Genomic DNA, 20,089 nt, shown 5'->3' with positions numbered 1-20,089 from the left:
CTGACACACAGGGCTTCCTCCTCGGCAATCCTGAGTACAGCCTGAGCGGGACCCCAGCTCCCTTCAGCCCTCTGCCCAGAACCTCTCCCTCCCTCCCTCTATGCCTTTTTTAGTAGACTGTTTACCTTTGATTAAATTATAAATGTTTGACCCCAGTTAAATCTTACAGCTAAGCTATCTGGGCTAGTGTTGTCTTTTTTTCCTCCCCTTTATCCTTCCCAAATGCATCACAAGTTCCTGAAGAGACCTGCATTATGTCACTCTTCAGTATATAAAATAAAGGGCATGCAACTAAATCAGGTCTCCATTCTTCCTTACTTGGGATGACAGCACAAGCTGAACACTTTTAAAGTGGTTACGCTGTTTGCCAGGCTGCCACTACCTTAAGATACATAAAATACCAGATTTAAGACTTCAGAAGGGTAAATGACTCCAATTCATGTCGTCATACTCATGAAAAAGCAACCTTTTCCATTTTGAAAATACTGCGGAAATATACATTTGTGTGTCGAGTACGTCCCACATTTCTGGGACAGTGCGAATGTAACAAAGGTCTTATGTTTACCCATTCAAAAGGAGAAACATCTTTTTTTCTTTTCAATCACACATTTTAAACTGGACACAATCTGCCACAGAGTCTAAAAAGGCAGTATTAAAGGTCTGGGATCCATTGCAATTTCTAAAAAATCAAGCCCCCAAACAGAGGAGAGGACAAAGGCAAAGCAATGGCTGTTGGAAACAACCTCTTCCAACTCAGGATTCTATTTTTGCAACTGTATACATTAAAAAACCTGTCTGAAGATTAAAAATGCATAAAACTCGAAATTGACATTTATTTCCTGCAAAACAATCTATTTCTTCAGAGATAGTTTTTTCCAAAAGATGATAAACTCCTTCTCCTTATGTTGTGCCTTAAGACATCATGTGCTTTTATCCTTTAGCAAAATATGAACCAGCTACTAGGCTGACAATGCCAAGAACCATGACAAAATGGATTATTAATGAGAAACTGATCTCCAGAACTCTATTAATTTATGTCTTCCTGTCGGATCCCAAAGATGTATCAGCCCTCTCACTCAAAGAAAAAAATGCCAACATTGTACTTTGTTTTAAAGTTCTGCTTAGATGAAGAATTCATTATCCAAAGCACTGTTGTGTTATTTCAGTCTTCTTGTAGAATAAAGATTCTTTATCAAATAGCTTAGAAAGCTGCTGACAAGTGCGAGGATCTTGCAAAATATATTTACATCAAAAATTCAATGAGGAATCTTTGGATTTTTAACCTTTTTTTTTCTTTTCTCAGCAACACTCCTTGCCTCGTTCTGACCTGTCAGCACTTTGGAAATGAAGACCATGAAATTCCATCTGTAAAAACCTGAGAAAAACTAACACGATGGTGAGCTTTTAAAATGCTTAATTATACTAATTATTCCACTGCGAAGTAAAATGATCCAACACGTAAACAGAAGAAATCAGATTTCTTTGTTGAGCACAAACAGCAAACAGACATAAAATATCCTTTTAAGCCTCCGTGAAAAAATCTATCTCATCTATGCTTATCATAATATTTATGAAATAAAAAACAGAGAGGAAAAATTGCTGTAATGTACTCTGGGTGACCTCTGCTTTCGAGAGAGAATGAAAACAGCCTTTTGCTTTTCAATCCCCATCAAAGTGGAGTTAAAGGAGGGACAGCATTCCCTTGCTCACTGCCATTAATCATTGCTTTCTTCAAGCAAGTGCGTATTAATTTCTGTCATCCCAAACATCATCGAGTATTGTTACAGCACCGTTCACTCCTCATTCACCACCAGTTGTTACCAGTTTCCCTACACTGAGCAGAGACAGGGTGAATCGTGTGGATTTCAGTGTTAGAGGCCTTTATCCCTGGGGTGCTGACACCAATTAAGCCATTTCAAGAAGAAATGAGAACAGGCGCAACCCTTCTCTGTAACACGAGCTTGCACCTAGCATTGGCAGGTTGCCATTCGCTGTTGCCTCGCACTACAAAAACACCCTGCCACATCCCCGGGAATTATACAGCATGTTTACATTTCATCTTCGCGGTACTCTGGCACATTTTTTTAGATCTCCAGTGCAAAATTCGGTGCAGAGGATTTCACCGTCACTTTCCACATAGCCTTCCCGAATACAAAAAGGCTTTAGGACGAGATTTAAAAACTAACACAGGCTTTCCCTAGCACGGTATTGTTTAATCAATTAATGTTACTGTTAGGAAGAGAGAGCTGAAATAGTACTAGGAGGACGAGCTCTTGTTCTTTTGCTGAATTCCGGCATTAGACGCACACATGAGACGAATGACAACAATTTTACCATTGCAATATAACAGATACACTAAATATGAAAATCAACTGAATCTTCCAGAATTATAGTATCATTCAAGCTGACTAGCGATAAGCATCCTTGCACTGCTGGCATTGCATCAGTTTTTGTTTGGGGGCCTGCAGGAGCTAAAAAAATTGTGCATTTCAAAAAAGTTACCTCAAATCCTTAAAATCAACACGTTTAATGAGTTTAATTAATATCATTTGTACATTGCTAAAGTGTGTGTAAAGATTTATCAAACTCTCTGGCAATATTGTTGATTTTTTCTGACCGCTTTAGATCCAATCATTCTCCTTGTTTTAGACATTTACATCTGCTTTTAAGTTTTTATGGTTGCCTGTTGGCAGGCAGCAAAGTGGAGCTGTCGATGCTGCTGCAGAATAATGCAAGGTTTGTTATGAATTAAATATTAGAAACCTTAACGCAGCGGCCAATAAGAATTATTTGCCTTATTAAAGCAGCAGAAGACGCTGATTAAATTTTCATTGCATTGCAGTCTTTTTCCCATTTCTGCTTTCAATTCATCATTCTAATGTATGAAAGGCTTGCCGAATAATGGCATGGGGACTTAATTTCTGGAATGCAAATATGGCAAAGAAAATACCATAAATACCCTCCCAGAAAACATTAAACAGTCAGTTCTAATTAAGTGAATACTAACTAAGTAAATATTCTCTTAAAGGAAAAAAAAAAATAACTCAAGATGTCAAGAATTCCAAGAAGGAAAGCACTAGAAATACACGCACACAAAAATTATATGGAGCTTTGATTATCTGAATTTCACAGGAGACAACTAAGTATGTTTAAACAATTGAGTTTTCAGATACTCAAATTTTTGTATTTATTAGTAAATACCAGAAAACACAGTCCTGTTTTGATTAACTGACATTGTACCTCTCAGGTACTGTAAGTAAATATGCTGTAGTGCATGACAGCTGTAGCAAGACTGCTTTAAGTCAGGTGATCCAGATGTGTTAGTTTTATAAAGCAACACATTTTAATACTACTCAGTTTACTGGCATGGCACCCTTTAAAAATAAAATTCCTTTAGGGAAGAAAAAAAAAAATTCTTCTCATGACAAAAAAATTGTGAAAGGTTTCGGAAATGAAGCTCGGCTGGAACACCAGTTAGCAGTTTTACATCTGCACTATATGTAGCTACGGGTATATTTAGGGAAAATGGTCAAACAAAATCTTGTAATTGTGTGTCCTATACTGAAGGTTGTTCACGTTTCTGCCTTAATGTGCATCAGGAAGAAAATGAACTTCAAGTATCCATTTCCCCTAGAGAAAATCTCTTCCCTGAAACTCTGCAACTAATGAAATGGGGATCTATAAATAGCAGCATCATTACCATGAGAGCACTTGCTTTGTACCAGTCTCTGCATCTGACCCTCTTTACACTAATAACTAGTAGACTTCAATATAATTCCTCTATAGGATGATCAATATTAGGACAGTTAAAATGTGATGTACATTTAAACCGTGGAGTATATTTACTTACCAGGCTTGCGAAAACACAAGAACGCACAATGCTATCTGGTACTGCCTTTCCCTGCTCACACTTATTATGGAGTTTCTTACTGTCTTAAATGAGATGAGTGCTGCTCTGTAACTTCTCTCTGATGTTAGAGAGACATGCATTGTGACAAGACAAAAGCCATAACACACCTGAAATGTTCCCTGCTGAAATCTCTCTCGATGAACCTCATTAAAATGGTTACTCCATTCCAAATATTATCTACTGAAGCATTACTGTAGTAAACTCTTCCTTGAACTGTTGAATACAGTAAGTGAGCATTTAATCAGTAAATGTAATGATTTGGAAATGTGGTTTACTTCTAGTCAAAACCCACTATTCTCCAATTGCAATAGATCGTTTCAAAAAGTTAACCAATATTTAATTTCACTGTGGATTGTAAATTAAACTATCCTAAAAGATAATACGGTTCAGGAATCTAGGGGAAAAAAGGAACTATTTATTAGGTGTCTATGGAATGTTCTGCTACTGCATATAATTTATTGATACTGAGATATTTATGCTGCCCTTCATTAAAGGTAAATATTCAGTTACATTTGCATCTCCCATATACAAAGAGCTCAATTGTTCTGCTAATTTCATATCTCTTAAAATAAATATGATAAAACGTTCCAGTGGGTGGATGAGTTTAAAGGCTTTTATTCTCTGTGACAAAATTATTGATGACAACATATCATAAATGGCACTTACTCCATATACACATGTCACAAGAAAATGTAAAATATTAGAACAGTTATGCATGCAGGAACATTTACTTTTTAAATGAAAATATAACATCCCAATTTTAAAAACCATGTGGTTAAATCAAGAGAATGCATATAGAGAAAAAAGAGGACATGAAATTTCACATGTGCTTAAGCTGATTTTCTTTTTGCTTACAGGTACTATATATGTACTAAAATTTGATTGACTTTATTTAAGCCACAAAATACATAGTCCACCAGCAAACTAAAGACAAATGGTACAACCAAACAAAGCTTCCAGGCATGCTAGATGACTTCTTCTCTGTCTCCCAAAGGTACTTGCTCAGTGGCATTTTTTTGTTTGTTTGTTATCACCCTTTAACTTATTAAATATTAAAATAGCCCAGAAATCTGCATTTTATATCAAAATCAGCAGTCAAAGACAGTAAAATGCATTTAGAACATACTGGGATGGAAAATTGTGTTAGTATGATTCAAACAGACAGTACCTCTGCTGGAATACATTATTGTCTGTTATAGGCAGTATTGGTGGAAAAATGTTTTGAACGCATTACTCATATGAAGACTTTCATGTTACAATCTTTTTTTAATCATTCAGACATACCTCTGAGAGCCTAAAAAGGGATTATTGCAAATATCATTTTTTTTTGTATTTTAATACGATTAATATTATAAGACACACAAAGATATTTGAAAGCAAGGATTTAAGAGAAATAAGCTGAGTAAGTAAAGCTTGTAAAATGTAATCAACATCATATTAAAATATTGGGCAGTAAAGGTTGCAATTTAAGGAAAGGCAGGCAGAATTCTCAGCAAATGTGTAGGGATAGGTAACGGCATTTTTACCAGGGCTAAAAAAAAAAAAGTATTTGTTGATCCGTGCCAGCAGCTAAACTTTCAGGCATATTTGTAAATAAAATCAAAATTATGACTTCAGGTCCATGGTTTCCCCCTTCACGTGGGCCCGAGATGGAGGAACAGGCAGGAGCTGGGCGCTTCCCACAGACGGGATTTGGAGAGTTTCAGAGTTAAATAAAGCAGATTTGTAAATGGCAGGATCCTCTCAGCAACGACGTGGTTCTTGCTCTGAGGCAGCCGATGGAGCAGAGCTGCTCAGCGGCACTTGACAACAGCAGTGCTCCCACAATTGTAACCCTCAAATCCAATCAATCGTTGCTCTTTGCATTTCAAGCAGCTCCTGGCTGCCACTGCCTGAAGATAACTATTTTACCACCTCTGTCATGCCTAATTAACAAGTCAGATGTACAATTTAGAAATTTTGCAATTAACCTGCTAAAATATTGCTGGAGGATGCTAATTGTTATGCCAGTTGCCATAAAAGCTCATTTGCATAACTTATGTGTGAAAAACAATTATGAGCGGCGTTCACAGACGCGGTCCACAAACTGCTCCTAGCTACGGATGAGAGGGCCACAAAAACACTTAATTCATTGCCCACAAAATTATGTTCCCCCTTTTCTTAAACAGCATCTGTTTTGTGAAGCTATATTCATAGAAAATCCCCAAATCAACAATTAGGAGCATATGTAAATGTGCGATTACAGTTCTTTTTCTTCCATTGACAAGTTCCCCTTCCCGTGCACGGAGAGGAGTGGGGCGGCGATGCCGGCTCCCCGCGCCCCGTCCATCCCTCGCGCCCGTGCCGGCAGCGCCGGGCACTGCCAGGGAGCCGCCAGCCCGCCGGCAGCCGCGCTCCGCCGCTATCTGGTCCTCGCAGAGGATCACTGGGGGCCACTTTAACAACAAAGAAGCTAAAGTCAATTGTTTCTTCAGTGAAAAGGCTTCTGTTCTTCAGCATATATTTACCGAGGCGTTCAGGGCAGATTTTTACCATTAAATCGGAGTCTGTAGAACATGGTGGTTGTACAAATATTTACATTAGTGCTGACCACAGCCTTATTGCGGCACTCGGAGAGAACAATATTCCCAGCTCTGTCACCCCGTTTTGGAGGCCCGAGTCTCGCTCTCAGCTACAAAGCCAGGATCACCGCTCTCCCTGTTTGCACGTGCAGAGCAATAAGCTAATTTCATCAGACGCTGGGGGCCAATGCACGGCATTCTCATCAGGCCCCACCGTGCTACGTTTTTAGGGCGGAAAAACAAACACCCATTTCTTGTTTCAGTGAAAACAGGACGCGGACTGTGTGTTGTTCCGGGTCTCCTTTCAAGTAGGCAGTTTGCTCGGCAAGTGTTCATAGCCCATTAAATATTACTAAACTAAACAAGAACTCTAGTCTGGAGCCCCGCAAAACGCAGTCGTACGGTTCAGCACCAATGACATCACGTTGTTACGCAGCAAGACGATGCTGCTTGTTCCTCTCCAAAATATTAGAGATTTAAAAGTTACATAACAATCACGGTGATTAAACAGCAGCTGTTATGATAATCAGTCAGTAAAAGGAAATTGATTTGTTTAGTGCTAGCAACTACAATATTATTAGACTCTCAGTATATTGAAAGGAAGAAATATTTCCTTTATTGAACACAAAATGCCATAAATTTAGGTAAACCGAAATTAGTTCATGTAATACACTGACATCCAAGAATTTATGTATATGGAGTCTATCATTTAATTTTCAGACATTCAATTTCTATACTTGGTCACAGTCAAAAGGTCAAGAACCAACAAGTCAATAAGTTCCCAAGCTCCATATCGATATCACGTCACTGGCCTAACAAGTGGAGAGGAAGTAAGAAATAATTCACAAAAAAAATCCTCAGCTGCGTAAGGAAGGCAAAATTTCCCCCGCCGTCCCAGGCGACCGCTGGGCACCAGGGAGCCGCCAGCAGTGCCGAAACCTCGGCAGCCCCGTGGCCCCAGAGCCGGTGGCACCAGCAGGACCTGGCAGGGCTGTGGTACCCCACGCCCAGGCACCCGCTCTGCCGTCCTCGGGCTTTCTTTCCCCTCTTCCCTTTTCACCCAGTGCAACAAAGGAAAGAAATACGAGGTAGAAAAACTGATAGTTCCCACTCTATTTGAATAACAAGTGAAATCCTAAAAATACCTCCACTGCATGTTATTACCAACTGTATCACCAGGTTTTATAGTGACAGGACTGTGCTATAATTTCTGAGAAAACCTCGGCATAAAGCTCCATAAACCCAACCACTCCTGTAATGTATCACCTTATCTAGTGCACAATCATTTCCACAACTTTTCATGTTAGTATAATTTGTTCAAAAATGGTAATAAATACATCCTTGAAGTCAAATAAGAATCATTGCACAATCTACTGTAACTTGTTCTTACTAGTGACAGTTAATCATGCTACCAGGATCTCACATGAAAGAAAACAAGCAAACATTTGGGTGTTCTGTAATTACAAACCTCACTAAAAGCACACTTCCTTCTTTAATCAACGAATATATGAAAGCATGCTTTAAATACCCTTTCAAGTGTGCCATCCTGCCTGTAAACAGCTATCACTGAAGAAAAGCAGTGATCCCCATGTACGGTGAGCAAACGGTCTCTTTCCGTACTGAGCAAGCTAACTACCAAGTCAGAAAACCCTGATACCCTTTTGCTAGAGGTCTAGCCATTAATTAAAAAACCAAACATTCCTAATTAAAGCCAAGAAAAGTAGAATTCTAAGGAAAACCTAATCTCTTCATCTCCAGGAGGTAAGACTCCATTTAGCCTCACTGTGATTGGAATGAAGTGGATACTGTAAATAGTGCTAATAGAGTACTTCTTATGTAACAATTTTAATTATACGCAATACTTGATAAAAATATTCCTTTTCAACACATAGCACCAACTTAACACAATCTTCACAGAAGAAAATCTGATCGATAACACTCCCATTTTAAAGATAGGAAAAGTGAGCTCTTGCATTCCCTTCAGTGAAGCAGCAGCCGAGCCCCGGGTTTGCTCCCACCGAGGTCACCACATCTCTCCTCACTTGAGTGGGAGGAAAGTTTTTTCTTCTCAAGTCAACAGCAGCAGCAGGATTCAAAACCAGAAATGCCAGGCTTTCATCTCCAGCACCCTCTCGTCCCAAAACAATGCCGTCGGGGGTCTATTGGTACTGAGAAGTTAAGGTTGGCCACAGAACATTTGCATTATTTAGTTCTTTTGTTCAAGAATGTGAAACTCAAAATTAGCAGCTGGAGACCAGTGATGCTTTCTTTTGCTTTCCGTGAGAACTGATTTTGCAGTTTCAGGTGCTGTTTTGTTCTTCCCAGTATCAGAAAAGTTCACTATGATAACTAAAGTTTTTGGTTTCCTGATTGGATTCTTTGGGCCAACTGGTTCAGGAGCTCTTGGGAACCAAGGACAACCAGGGACATCATACTTTAAATGAAAACCACGCTATGGACTCTTTGTTGACGAAGAGCAGGGAGGGTGGATGGAGAGGGCTCGCAGCTCCCGCGGGTGCCAAGGGCAGGGGACAGCGGGCAGGGACCCGCAGCGCACGTGCCAGTTGTCCTGCGCTGACGTGAAAACCCCTGTGGCTTCAGGGAAACCGCGGTGGTTTGTGTCTTATGTGGTTCATGTTAAAAATTTCCCAACAGTGATAGACTTCAGCTGCCAGGATCAGGGAGAGCATGTGCATCTAGCATGAACAGCCCCCGCACGGAGCTCTGGGGCATTTTTTTATCCTTTTTCCTTTCTTTTAAATAACTATTGGGGCTCATAACAAGCACTGTCACTCTAGCACTACTCCCCTGATTGACTTTGAGACAACGATCTGTGGAGGAGATGGGCACACAAACAGCAAACATTCTGTAGGCACTCAGGCAAAGAGGACTAGAGAGGCTTGGGTTGGTTTTGTTTTGGTTTTATTTTTTGATTAATTTTTGTTCACTTTCCAGAATTACTTCTCTGATATTTTTTTAAACAGTATTATAAAAAGAAAACTAACCACAAAACTGCAGTAAAGCAACTCCGAGGCTGAATAAAAACCACTCACACACACAAAAAACGCCAGAAGAAAATTTGAACTAAATCAGAAACTCTCGTCTTTGAGTCATCCTGGAGCGTCCTAATACTGCAGAGGTCTCAGCACAGTGATCTTAAGTATCATATATGCTCTAATAAATAGGTTCAATGAGTTGAGTTAAGGGCAGAGTTTAACTATTAACTCCAAATTTCCTCACTCTTATGGCTGTAAGTCAATCCCTTAATGTTACTTTAACACAATTTCTGGCAGTTGAATAAAATCTATGGTCAATATTACAACCCCTTCCTTCCTAAATGAAGGAAAATATACGTGTGATTTGCATAAGAAATGATGGGAAATGCTGTGAGTGAGTGGGGGTGATAAATGCCCAAGGCCCCATCGGCCAGGAATCAGAGACGACCATTTGACTTCAGCTGGTTGGGCCCTCATTATCCCAATCCCAAAACCAACAGAATTGGCAAAAATACCTCCATGCAGGTATAGTTCTCAGCACAGGAGCAGTCAGCAGTCAGAGAGGTTATAATACAAAGCTGTAAGATATATCTAAAATAATACCACAAAAATCAGATGACACAAAGAATTCTAATACTTTCCTTTTGTTAAGATACAGTAACTGAGAATACAATGAAATTCTTCATGTTCAGTATCTCCCATTAGATCAATTAATATTCAGAGAAAGGCTTTAACATGAAGTTTAAATAATCATAGAAGGAGAAAAAGAACCACCAATGTTCTAGAAGCTTCTCTAGACCTTTCAATCAATTTTATTTATATGCAAAACCAAGAGAAACTCAGAAAAAACAAAGCTCCTCCTGATGCTAAAGCTCTCAATTTACTGACAGGCAAATGGCTTCATGCTGCCACTTAATCTCATTTCTTGCATAATGCCCTCTAATTAGCATATCAAAGTGAATTAATACTTCTAGGGCATTAGCAATGGGAAAATCTGCTCCAGGCTTCACAATAGCAGTTAAGCAAGAGCCAAGAAATCCTCAAAAACACCACAAACCACTTTGCATTGCAAAACTGTTCAATTTATTTATCCTCTCTCTCTAAACACTTTTACCGCACACTGTTTTACTACTGTTCACCAAACAAAATGATAATTGCCAAAGTTACCAGCATCTGTAATGCCTGTTTAGAATCTTAATTTAGATTGTATACTTGAAGATCTCTAGATGCTTTCATTGACCCCGCCGTATACAACAGGATATACTGAAAAACTGTTGTTCTTTTAAAAAAATGCCATCAGGATAATATTATTAAATTCCATTTTCCACTGACAATAAATAATTAAAAATTAAACGATATACGAAAAAGCCACCTGCTGGACAATGAGGAATGAGAGATTAGCTTTAAATGTTGATGCATGACTTAAGTATAGCAAAAGGTTTTGACCTGTGAACACATGATACAAAACCACCCCCCCTTCCAAGTGATTGATTTGTAGGACACATGATATTCAGTGATTCATATATTGTTACAAGTTCATATGACTGTGCAACATGCATTGAACTGATTGTTAACAAAAGAATTTAAAGTAAAATACCTAAAATAGTATAAAATTAAAGTAAGTGCGTAATGATTTTTACTATATGCTTTTATGCAAAACATGCTATTTTTATCCAATTCCTGAAGCAATGAACACGTTATAGCTGTTACAATCAGACATCAGACCATTCCTTCTTTAAAAAATATTTGCGGAATCTACTTTCAATCACAGGTCGCTTTGCAAAATATAAACTATAATTTATAAACAAGGACTAAAAAACCCTGAAACTTCATCATTTAGTGCTCCCCATCAATCTTTAAAAACAGGAAAAGAACATTAAGGGGGGGGAAAAAAAAAAAAAAAACCAAAACCAAACCCCAACACTAGTACACCCACCCTAAACCCAAGAAGGGGGCTGGAGCACTAATAGAAGGCTAATAACAAAGAGTAGAAGAAAATGCCGGGTTAGTGAGGTTTTCTACATTTCTGTTTGCAACATGAAGGGAAAAAAAAAGTATGGGAGTAACAAAATAAATTACGATGGGCTATTTATCTAGGACTTTGAGCCTTCCTAAAGAATGCGCATTATTGAAAAAAATATAGTGTTCAAGTACCAGCCTTCATTTCCTTTCATGTTTAATTCCCTGTTTACTTCCACTGTAAAGACAGCATTATGGAGGAGCTCTAATGTCCAGCTGAGAAGCACAATTCATCTGTTTGGCTGATGAACTACTCTAACTTTATAAAAGCATGAACTATAAGAGCTGACAGAAACTTTAATAATTTATATTAAATATTGATGTGAATTATTTACTCCATTCATACTTAAAGACATGAATTGCCTACCAGAGAAAAGCAAATGTGACAAAAGGTCAACACGATGGTGAAAAAAGGCAGGCTGTGTCAGGCATGTGTTATCTGAACCATGCTGATCACCTTGATAAGCGAATAGCATTAAACATGACTGCTGAGAAAACAAACAAAGCATTCTTCTCAGGGTGTCAATTCATGGAATACAAACAGCTACATCTAATTCTACCAATGATACCAGGATGGCAAAACTCCACTCGGGGCTCCACTGATTTGGACTCGCTAGTACACAGATTCAGCATTCATTCCTGCTACTCATAAAAATATTCATCGAACCATCATATGCATGATGTGCAAGGAATTGAAAAACAGTCTAAAAATTGAGGACAGATACAAACCAGACTCTCTCGCGCTCTACTGTATAATTATTAATATAGTCTTCATATGTATTTAAATATTGCGTTACATTTGTAACAATTTAGTATATCTAATTCTGCTTATATTTGCCTACAGTAGGCTGCAAATATCATTATATTAATGTTTCACACAAATCAATATTTAAATTGAAAAAAGACAGCATAATATCCATATCATACAACTTTTTCATTGAAAGCTGTAGGAATAGAGCTTGATAAATGTGTTAAATCCTGTTGAAAAAAAAAAAAAGACTCCTTTGCATTCACTACATGGTATTATAATAATTTATCTCTGAATGCAAAAATTCCTTAACTTACAACAAGCATCCTAAAATACACCACCCAGTAACTCATATAATTTAGCATTTTCAGATAAGCAAGCAAATGTGTCCAATTAAAAAAAAAAAAAATTTAAGGACATGAAAAATAGCTATAGAATAAAACAAATCCCTGCTCCTAGTTAAATTAGTATTGACAAGTAGGACCAAATTTATCCTCTATGGAGGGAGAAAAAAAAAAGAGCTGGAGACACTGATATCCTGGTAATCAATGTGAAGATTGTTATTTAAATATAGCAAGGAGCACTAACAATGGTAAGGTCTAAAGGTATGGTGTAGTTACAGGTTCTGTAAGACAAAGTATCATGAATTTCCCTAATGAAAATAATCACCAAAGCCGCCTGTTTTCTTAACCAGAGAAGCACCCAGTTAGAAATTCACCAAAGAAATAGCATTTTGATAATGAATGTGCTTGAAACAGATGACCAAATGACAATCAAGATACTTTATTCCATTTATTTTTTCCTAGTAGCACATTTATGAAGAAAAGCAATGTCATTGCCATAAGGACAGTGTAAATGACCTAACATTCTACTGCACGTGATCATTTGTAATACATATGCTGACAATTAAAAAAAAAATACCATTCAAAAGTATAACCAATGGTTCAGTGAAAAATCTTGCATACTGAAGCATCAGAAAGGAAACAAAAGCTAAACAATTTAAACTGAAGAAAAGATGTACATACATAAATACACAATGCTTACTTCCTTACATAGTCGGGGTAAATAAAAAATATGTATTTAGCAGCTTGAAAAAAACACCAGGACTGCACATAAATATTTTAAATAGCTAAACTGAATAACAATAACATCACAGCTGATATTTAGAAAATAGCTAACATACATCCATCCATACATACACACTTATATGTATGTATGCTATCAGTGCCATTTCATTGTTCCATTTGAATCCTTTAATGTTCAGACAGGACTGCTAGGATTGCATATTATTATGTATTATTGCAAGTTGTTGGCACTAAATGATAGTTTACAAACACTGAAAAGTTGAAATTTGTGCAATGCAAGGGGAAGAGTCCTGTGATTCGATTTTTAAATAGCCACAGTGAAGAAAGGGGTTAACATTTTCAAATTCTGCTAGCAGACAAGGCAAAAAACAAGTCCTTCTCCAATGAGTTACCTAACAGGCGGTTTACAGATTTTGCAGCATATTGACAAGGGGCGTTCCTAAAAGAGTTGGGCCATTTTCATCAATAAGCAGCTTTGCAGCAAGTAAGGGCATGATACAGCCCTTTAATCATCGGAATGGCATCGTATGGCTATTTACAGTTGTAGCAATAAAAATAAAGGTTTTAGCTTACATAGGGAACAGCAAGAAATTAACCCTGTGGTTAACATCACTATTTGTCTGGTTTTCCTATCTTTTTTTTTTCATTCTTTAAAACAAAATTCTGCACAAGGGGAGAACGTTCTTAATGAACATTTTCCTCCTCTCTCTTTAGACATAAAAAATAGTTCAACCAGCCCAACCAGCCAAGCAGGCCTTTCTCTTCCCCTGCGGACACCTCCTGCAGTCGAGAAGTTCATTAAGTTTTATGATCTTCCCAAGTCAGTCCTGCTTATAAGCCTCACAAAGGCCACAAATCTGGCAAACCATCATGTATGCCATTAGGCTTTACTAGTAAATGAATGCTATTTAGGGTTTGTGGTGACAGTAAATTAGGGTTTGGTTGGCAGCTATCATTGTTTCTGTTGGGCTTATAGAAATAAATAAATAAATGTATATGTGTACACATCTACGCACATGCATTCAGACATTTTTATAAATGTGTGTTCCTATCTATACAAATGATTTTTAAAGACAAAACACCAAATCATCTATCAACACAATCCAGGGCCTAATAATATGCCATTCCAGTGGGAAATAATTGCAATTCCCTAACCATTTTAAGACTGTAAGAATTAATATATTTTCATTTCTATCTCCATGAGAATAACCAGTACCTCAGGTATAGCAACGTCCTAATGGAGGCTTAATCAAATTACAAATCTGAAGGATTTTTAGTCAGTAAAAAAAAAGCTATTAAAAAAAACAAAGGCGCAAATCAGTTTTTGATTCCTACTGGTAGGCGCGTAAGGAGACAGACTGTTACACAGGTATGCAACAGATGTGAGAGCGCATTAAGAATGCAACTTCAACACTTCCAAGCGACACCTCAGAGAATGGGTAAAATACAACAAAATGGAGTTAATAGGCTCTCACTGGCTTATCTTCATATTTTATTGGAGGGGCTTCGGTAGAACTTTGGGTATCATTTTTCCTTGAACTAATTAAAGAAATAAGTGGCAGTTTCTTTATGAAAACCATGCTACCTTGTGGTTGCCTCTAAGAATGCACACAGCTATTAATATCTGTAAAGCTCTTAAATGTATTATGCAGCACTTTTTAAAATGTTAAAATGTTAAAAAAGAAATGTCAGGCTAAATTCAGTAAGCTCAGTGATTTGCTTTGTACATGGTAAATACCTCACAGGAAAAAAAAAAAAGAAATCTTCAGCTCCTAACCCTAAGTGAGAGTGAGAGAGAGGCTTTCAAAAATCTGATGCATTCATTAACCCTTGCGGGAAAGTGATAGAGTTGCTCTACCTAAACTGAGGATTCCTCTACGTGTTCTCTCACAACCAGTCTCACAAAGTCCTCTCTGACTGTACTGAAAACTACTGAAGTATAAAAAAAATACATAATTCAATACAAAAATGACTTAAATATTGCATTACTTATTTCAGAACAGATATGACTGCAGTTACACTTCATGTATAGGCTACAGTCTCCCTCCTCACCTCTCATCCTTCTCACAGAAGAAGGTAGCAATAAAGCCATCATGGCAATTCCCACTGCCAACACCAAGGTAAACTTTGGTTCCGATTAAAAAGAATTAAATACCGGCGCATGACCCACTTGCAGGCAGATTTAAGTACTCAGACCACAAGACAATGCAGAGTACCAGGGCGGGGGGGGGACGGACACCGGGAAAGGGACGGGGACCTCTGCTTTAATTGCATCTCAGACCGTTCACCCTTCCAGTTCAGAATTGTTTGAGCCGTTTCCTACGAAAACAGCTTACAGAAAATATGCTAGAATTTGTTTTTCACATTTTCTTTGCTTTAGCACGCTAACTAAAGCCTACATACACATTTCGTCTCAACTGGGAGACGCTGAGTGAAGGTCCCCCTCCAGGAACAGTTTTTGGTGGCGGTGCGGATTCACCTCCATCAATCACCCGGTGCATTAATCCTGTCCCTCCTGTGCTGCCGGGATCTTGCTTTTGGGCAGGCAGGCGCCTTCACTCTTTGTTGGTTCTCAGCGATTTCACAAAAGAGATAACTTGCAAACTTGGCTCGACTACTTGCAGCACAAAGGCAGGATCCCAACTTACAAGTTATCACTGAAACACCCCGAAACGTTTCAGACCACAAAGTCTCTTGTCAGGTTCCCTCTCGCCTCTGAGACAGCGGTGGCCTCACCAAACACCCTCCGCCAGTAATCCCCGCTGCTGAAAGGACTTGGGTTTTTCTTCGCAGCTCACCTCTGACATGTGGTTGACTACACTTTCCTTTCAAAACAGTGAGGCTAAGCCCTCTGCAAATAAAGTGATCACAGGACCTACGCCTGCCTCCTTAATTGAAATCTGCCTGCTGCAAAATGTCTGAACATCGAGGGCAGGTTGCTTGGCTGGCTCCAGAGCAGGACAGTCAAAAAAGTTTAGGGAAAGGCAGAAAACAACCACAAGCCAAAGAAGGACGGAAAGGGGTTACAAGCTGATCGAGGCAAGATGTAGGTAGGTGGGGAGGGAGGGCAGAAGGGGGATCATTCCCCTTATCCCGGGTAATATAATGCAATATAAAGCAGAATCAATCTTAATATTCACAACACAGTCAATACCCTAGTGCTTAGCTGTCAGCAGAAACTGAAGTGGATCCCCGGTAGCAAAGAAACCCTTGGACATAAAGCACCGTAATTTACTGAGAGCTGTGCACTTTTAGGCTTCTCAGCTGAGATTTGCAATGATTTCACGTTTGCTGTTTTCGTCTATAATCTTTATTTTTTCAGTGTGCAATTAAAGGGAATGTGATTGAGTACCAAAATATGGCTAAAAAGCCAGCCAACGCATATATTTATTTCTAAAGCCAGATCATAAGAAATGTTCTTACTCTCATAATACAAAGCAGAATACTTTGCAAATTTTCTTCTTTAAAAAAAGAATTCAGTGATGTGAAAAAATTGCAAAAAAATCCCCTGAAATGCCTCTAAAAAAAACCCGCAGAGTTTATTAGTGTCGCATGCATGTAGGAAAAAAAATGTATTTTTTGTACTTTTGTGGTGAAAATTTTTGGCACTTAAAACATCATCGCCCGAGAGCAACTCAAGCTTCGCTGCACTCTACACGGACCTGGGGTCAAAGCATCCATCACTTGGCGTTCCTCAGGCTCTCTGTGGGAGTCTCCTTCCCCCGCTCTGCTGACAGGGGTTCAGCTCTGCTCCCCCCAAACCCGGGCAGCGCACACCCTCAGAAACTTTACCGTCCCCGCTGCGTGCTACGCATCGCGGGGGAGAAAAAAAAAAAAAAAAAAAAATTAAAAAAAAAGTGAGGTAACACCGATCTGACAAGTATTTTGCCAAGTGTCCTGACGGTCAAAAAGGCAGCCCGGGCGCTAGCGGGGGACCTCCGGAGCTGTGTGAGGAGAGCGGCGGGGGATTCTCCACCGCGCCATTTCGCAGCGAGTCAGCCTGACCGGGCCGCCGCCGCCGCCGGGACGGGCCGGCGGGCCCCTCAGCGCGGCGGGGCGGGCCCCTCAGCGCGGCGGGGCGGGCCGGGACCCCACCGGGCACCGCGGCACCCGCCATCCCGCTCCGGCGGCGTGAGGCGGAGGCGGGGGGGGGTGGGCAGAGGGCCGGCACCTTTCCCCGCCGGCGGGCAGCGGCGGGTGGAAGGAAGGAGGGATCAAGATGGCTGCGGCGGCGGCGGCGGCGCGGGCGGCCCTTACCTGTTTTCTCCTTGATCTCGCAGAGGACACTGAACAAGGCGGGTTTCATCCTGTGGCAGTTCAGTGCGTGTTTCCTGAAAGAGAGCAGAGTACAAGCGGTTAACGCGGTGTTTCGGCAACATGGCGCCTTCCCCGACAAGGATCCCCGTATCGTCGTCGTTGTCGTCGTCGTCGTCGTCCGTCCTCCCCCCCCCCCCCCGCTTTCATCCCTGCCCGCCAGACCCGCGGCCCGGCGCCGGGCCGCGGGTCTGGCGGGCGGAGGTGGCTGGGGAAGGGGGGGGACAACGACGGGGGGGGGGTCCGCGGGGCCGGGGGTCCCTCGCCCAGCCGCGGCTGCCGGGTGTCTCTTTCCCTCATCCCTCTGACTTTTTATACCGAATTATCTTGGTGCAAATGCCGCCCGACCGAGGGGTATAAATCAACACCCACACCCCCCCTTGTCCCCGGTACGATCCGTCCTGCGATATTATAACTGATTTATTAAGGAGATTGGGGGGGGGGGGAAGGGGGGGGAACTTGCAGAGTTAACATTCTTTGTTTTTGTATTTACTGTGATTTAAAACAACCAGGGGTTTTGGTTTGGGTTTTGGTTTTTTGTCGTCCCCCCCGTCCCCCCCCCCGCCCGCAGCAATACCTTGTCAGGTTTGTAATTCATCTGCCGCCACTTCGGGGGCAGGGAGACAAGAAAAGAAAGAAAGGAAAAAAGTTGCACTCCTAGGGAGAGCGCAGAGCCGACCGACCGACCGACGGACGGACGGACGGACGGACAGCGGCTCCGAGGCCGGTGTCCGCCGGACAGTGTCCAACGGGAACGGGCAGGGATCAGCCACAGCCTCCCGCGCACCGGAGCGACGGCATAAGTACCGCGTACTTCTATATTTATTACATATCTATCTAGCAAAAAAATCATTAAATAGCAACTTTGGCTCTGCCTTGGCTGCTTGCAATTTCTCCTACGGCACCAAGAAGTTGCTCTAATTGTGAGACTCTCCGCAGAGGAGCAGGAAGGAGAGAAACAAAAACCACACACACACACAAAAAAAAAAAAAAAAAAAAAAAAAGAAAAAGAAAAAAAAAAGACAAGGTTTAATTAGACGAAACCAACTTTGCTTGTGCCTCATCCAGGCTTTGGTCAGTGATGGTCATGATCTGATGGAGGATGTCGCCGATGTCCTGCTTCCTGCCGTCGCCGTCTGCCCCTTCGTGTCCGTGGGGAGGAGGCAGGGCCATGCCCCCCTGCACCGAGTGGCCGGCCAGGTTCACGCCGGCCAGAGTCTGCAGCATCCTGGACTGATCGTCCATGCCTCTGCCGCGGCCCGGGCCGCGCCGGCGGGGCGGGAGGAGCGCGGGCTTCGGGGAGAGAGAAGGCGCCGGTCAGCCTCTGGCTCCCGAAGTCAGTCTCAGTTCCTGACTCCTTATTTCGCTCTTGCACACACACACCAAAAAAAAGAAGGAAAAAAAAAAAGAGAGAGGGGAAAAAAAAAAAGCCAAACAAAACAACAACAACAAAAAAAAAAATCAGTATTTGTGTTTTGACCGGATCTCAGCTGTTTATTCCACTCTCTTCTCCTTCCCAGTGCAGTAAATCACTCTCTTCTTTAGTTACAATCTTCTTTCATCATCATCATATTTGTGGCTTGGATAAATGAGTTGATAAGGTTTCTTTGCAGTTTTCTTTTCCTGGTACAATCTTCCTCCAAAGCTTTTTTTTTTTTTTTCCTTTTTTATTTTTATTGTTGCTTTTTATGTCTTTCCGCACTTGTCCAAAAATCTTCTTTGCAAAAAGGCAAAATTTAAAAAAAAAAAAAAAAAACACAAAATGAAAAAACTCGCTTTCAAATCCTTAAGAAGTTAGGAGGGTGGCAAACAGCAAAAACCACAACAAACCAGGCGAACACCCCCACCCCCAAATTGCAACATAAAAAAGCCAAGAAAACACAATCACAGAGGGAAAAAAAAAAAAAATTAATCGCCCTCCCCCCCAAAAAATAACAAATGATCCCAAGTCTGTGCAACGGGGGTAAAACAGCAGCAATCAAAAGTTTGAACTTGTGCAAAGAAAAGAGCGGAAATAACGGGGCAAGAACTGTAAAAAAATTAATTACACACTCTCTGCAAAGCAATGTGCAAAAATATCAGCCCGCTGGAATTTATGAGCCCCGCCGCCCGGTGCCTGTGTGTGTTTTATGTTGTTTGATGGCCGCTCCGGTGAGGGATTGACAGCCTGCCAACGCCACTCACTCACCGCAGACGTGTCACCCTGTGAAGGAGGAGAGCGGCCGCGCGCGAGAGGGACGCGGAGCCCGCCGCGCCCCGCCCCGCCGCCCCGCCCCGCCCCTCCCGCGGGACGCCGCGCCGCCCCGCCCCGCGCCCCGCCCCGCCCCGGCCCTCCCCGCCGGGCGGGGCCGCCACCGCCGCCGCCGCCGCCGCCCCGCCCGGGGCCGCCCGCCTCACGGGTCCGGCTCCGCGGGGTCGCCCTCCCGCCGGGGCCGAGCGGCGGCGGCGCCGCTCCC

At 41.3% G+C, this 20,089-nt stretch overlaps 1 protein-coding gene across 3 annotated transcripts in view; it reads right to left on the bottom strand.

Moving 5' to 3' along the window:
• The window catches only part of PBX3 (PBX homeobox 3), a 116,507-nt gene extending 96,628 nt beyond the window's left edge, over positions 1 to 19,879 (bottom strand). For 2 of the 3 annotated variants that reach the window (XM_041119736.1, XM_041119738.1), the window contains exons 1-3: positions 19,686 to 19,879; positions 18,682 to 19,347; positions 17,577 to 17,650 (exon numbers count right to left, since the gene is read on the bottom strand). In XM_041119736.1, the coding sequence (XP_040975670.1) occupies positions 17,577 to 17,650; positions 18,682 to 18,878 (271 nt within the window). In that variant the 5' untranslated portion in view covers positions 18,879 to 19,347; positions 19,686 to 19,879. Of the gene's footprint in view, positions 1 to 17,576; positions 17,651 to 17,951; positions 18,017 to 18,681; positions 19,348 to 19,685 lie in introns of those variants that run through there. The other variant, XM_041119737.1, reaches the window with a different exon arrangement.
• Positions 19,880 to 20,089: the final 210 nt, after the last annotated feature.

This window comes from Aquila chrysaetos, chromosome 24, assembly GCF_900496995.4.
Source record: "Aquila chrysaetos chrysaetos chromosome 24, bAquChr1.4, whole genome shotgun sequence".
In the NCBI taxonomy this organism is placed as follows: Eukaryota; Metazoa; Chordata; class Aves; order Accipitriformes; family Accipitridae; genus Aquila; species Aquila chrysaetos.
Note: the sequence above shows the minus strand (reverse complement) of the source record. Positions and strands in the feature narration are given on the sequence as shown.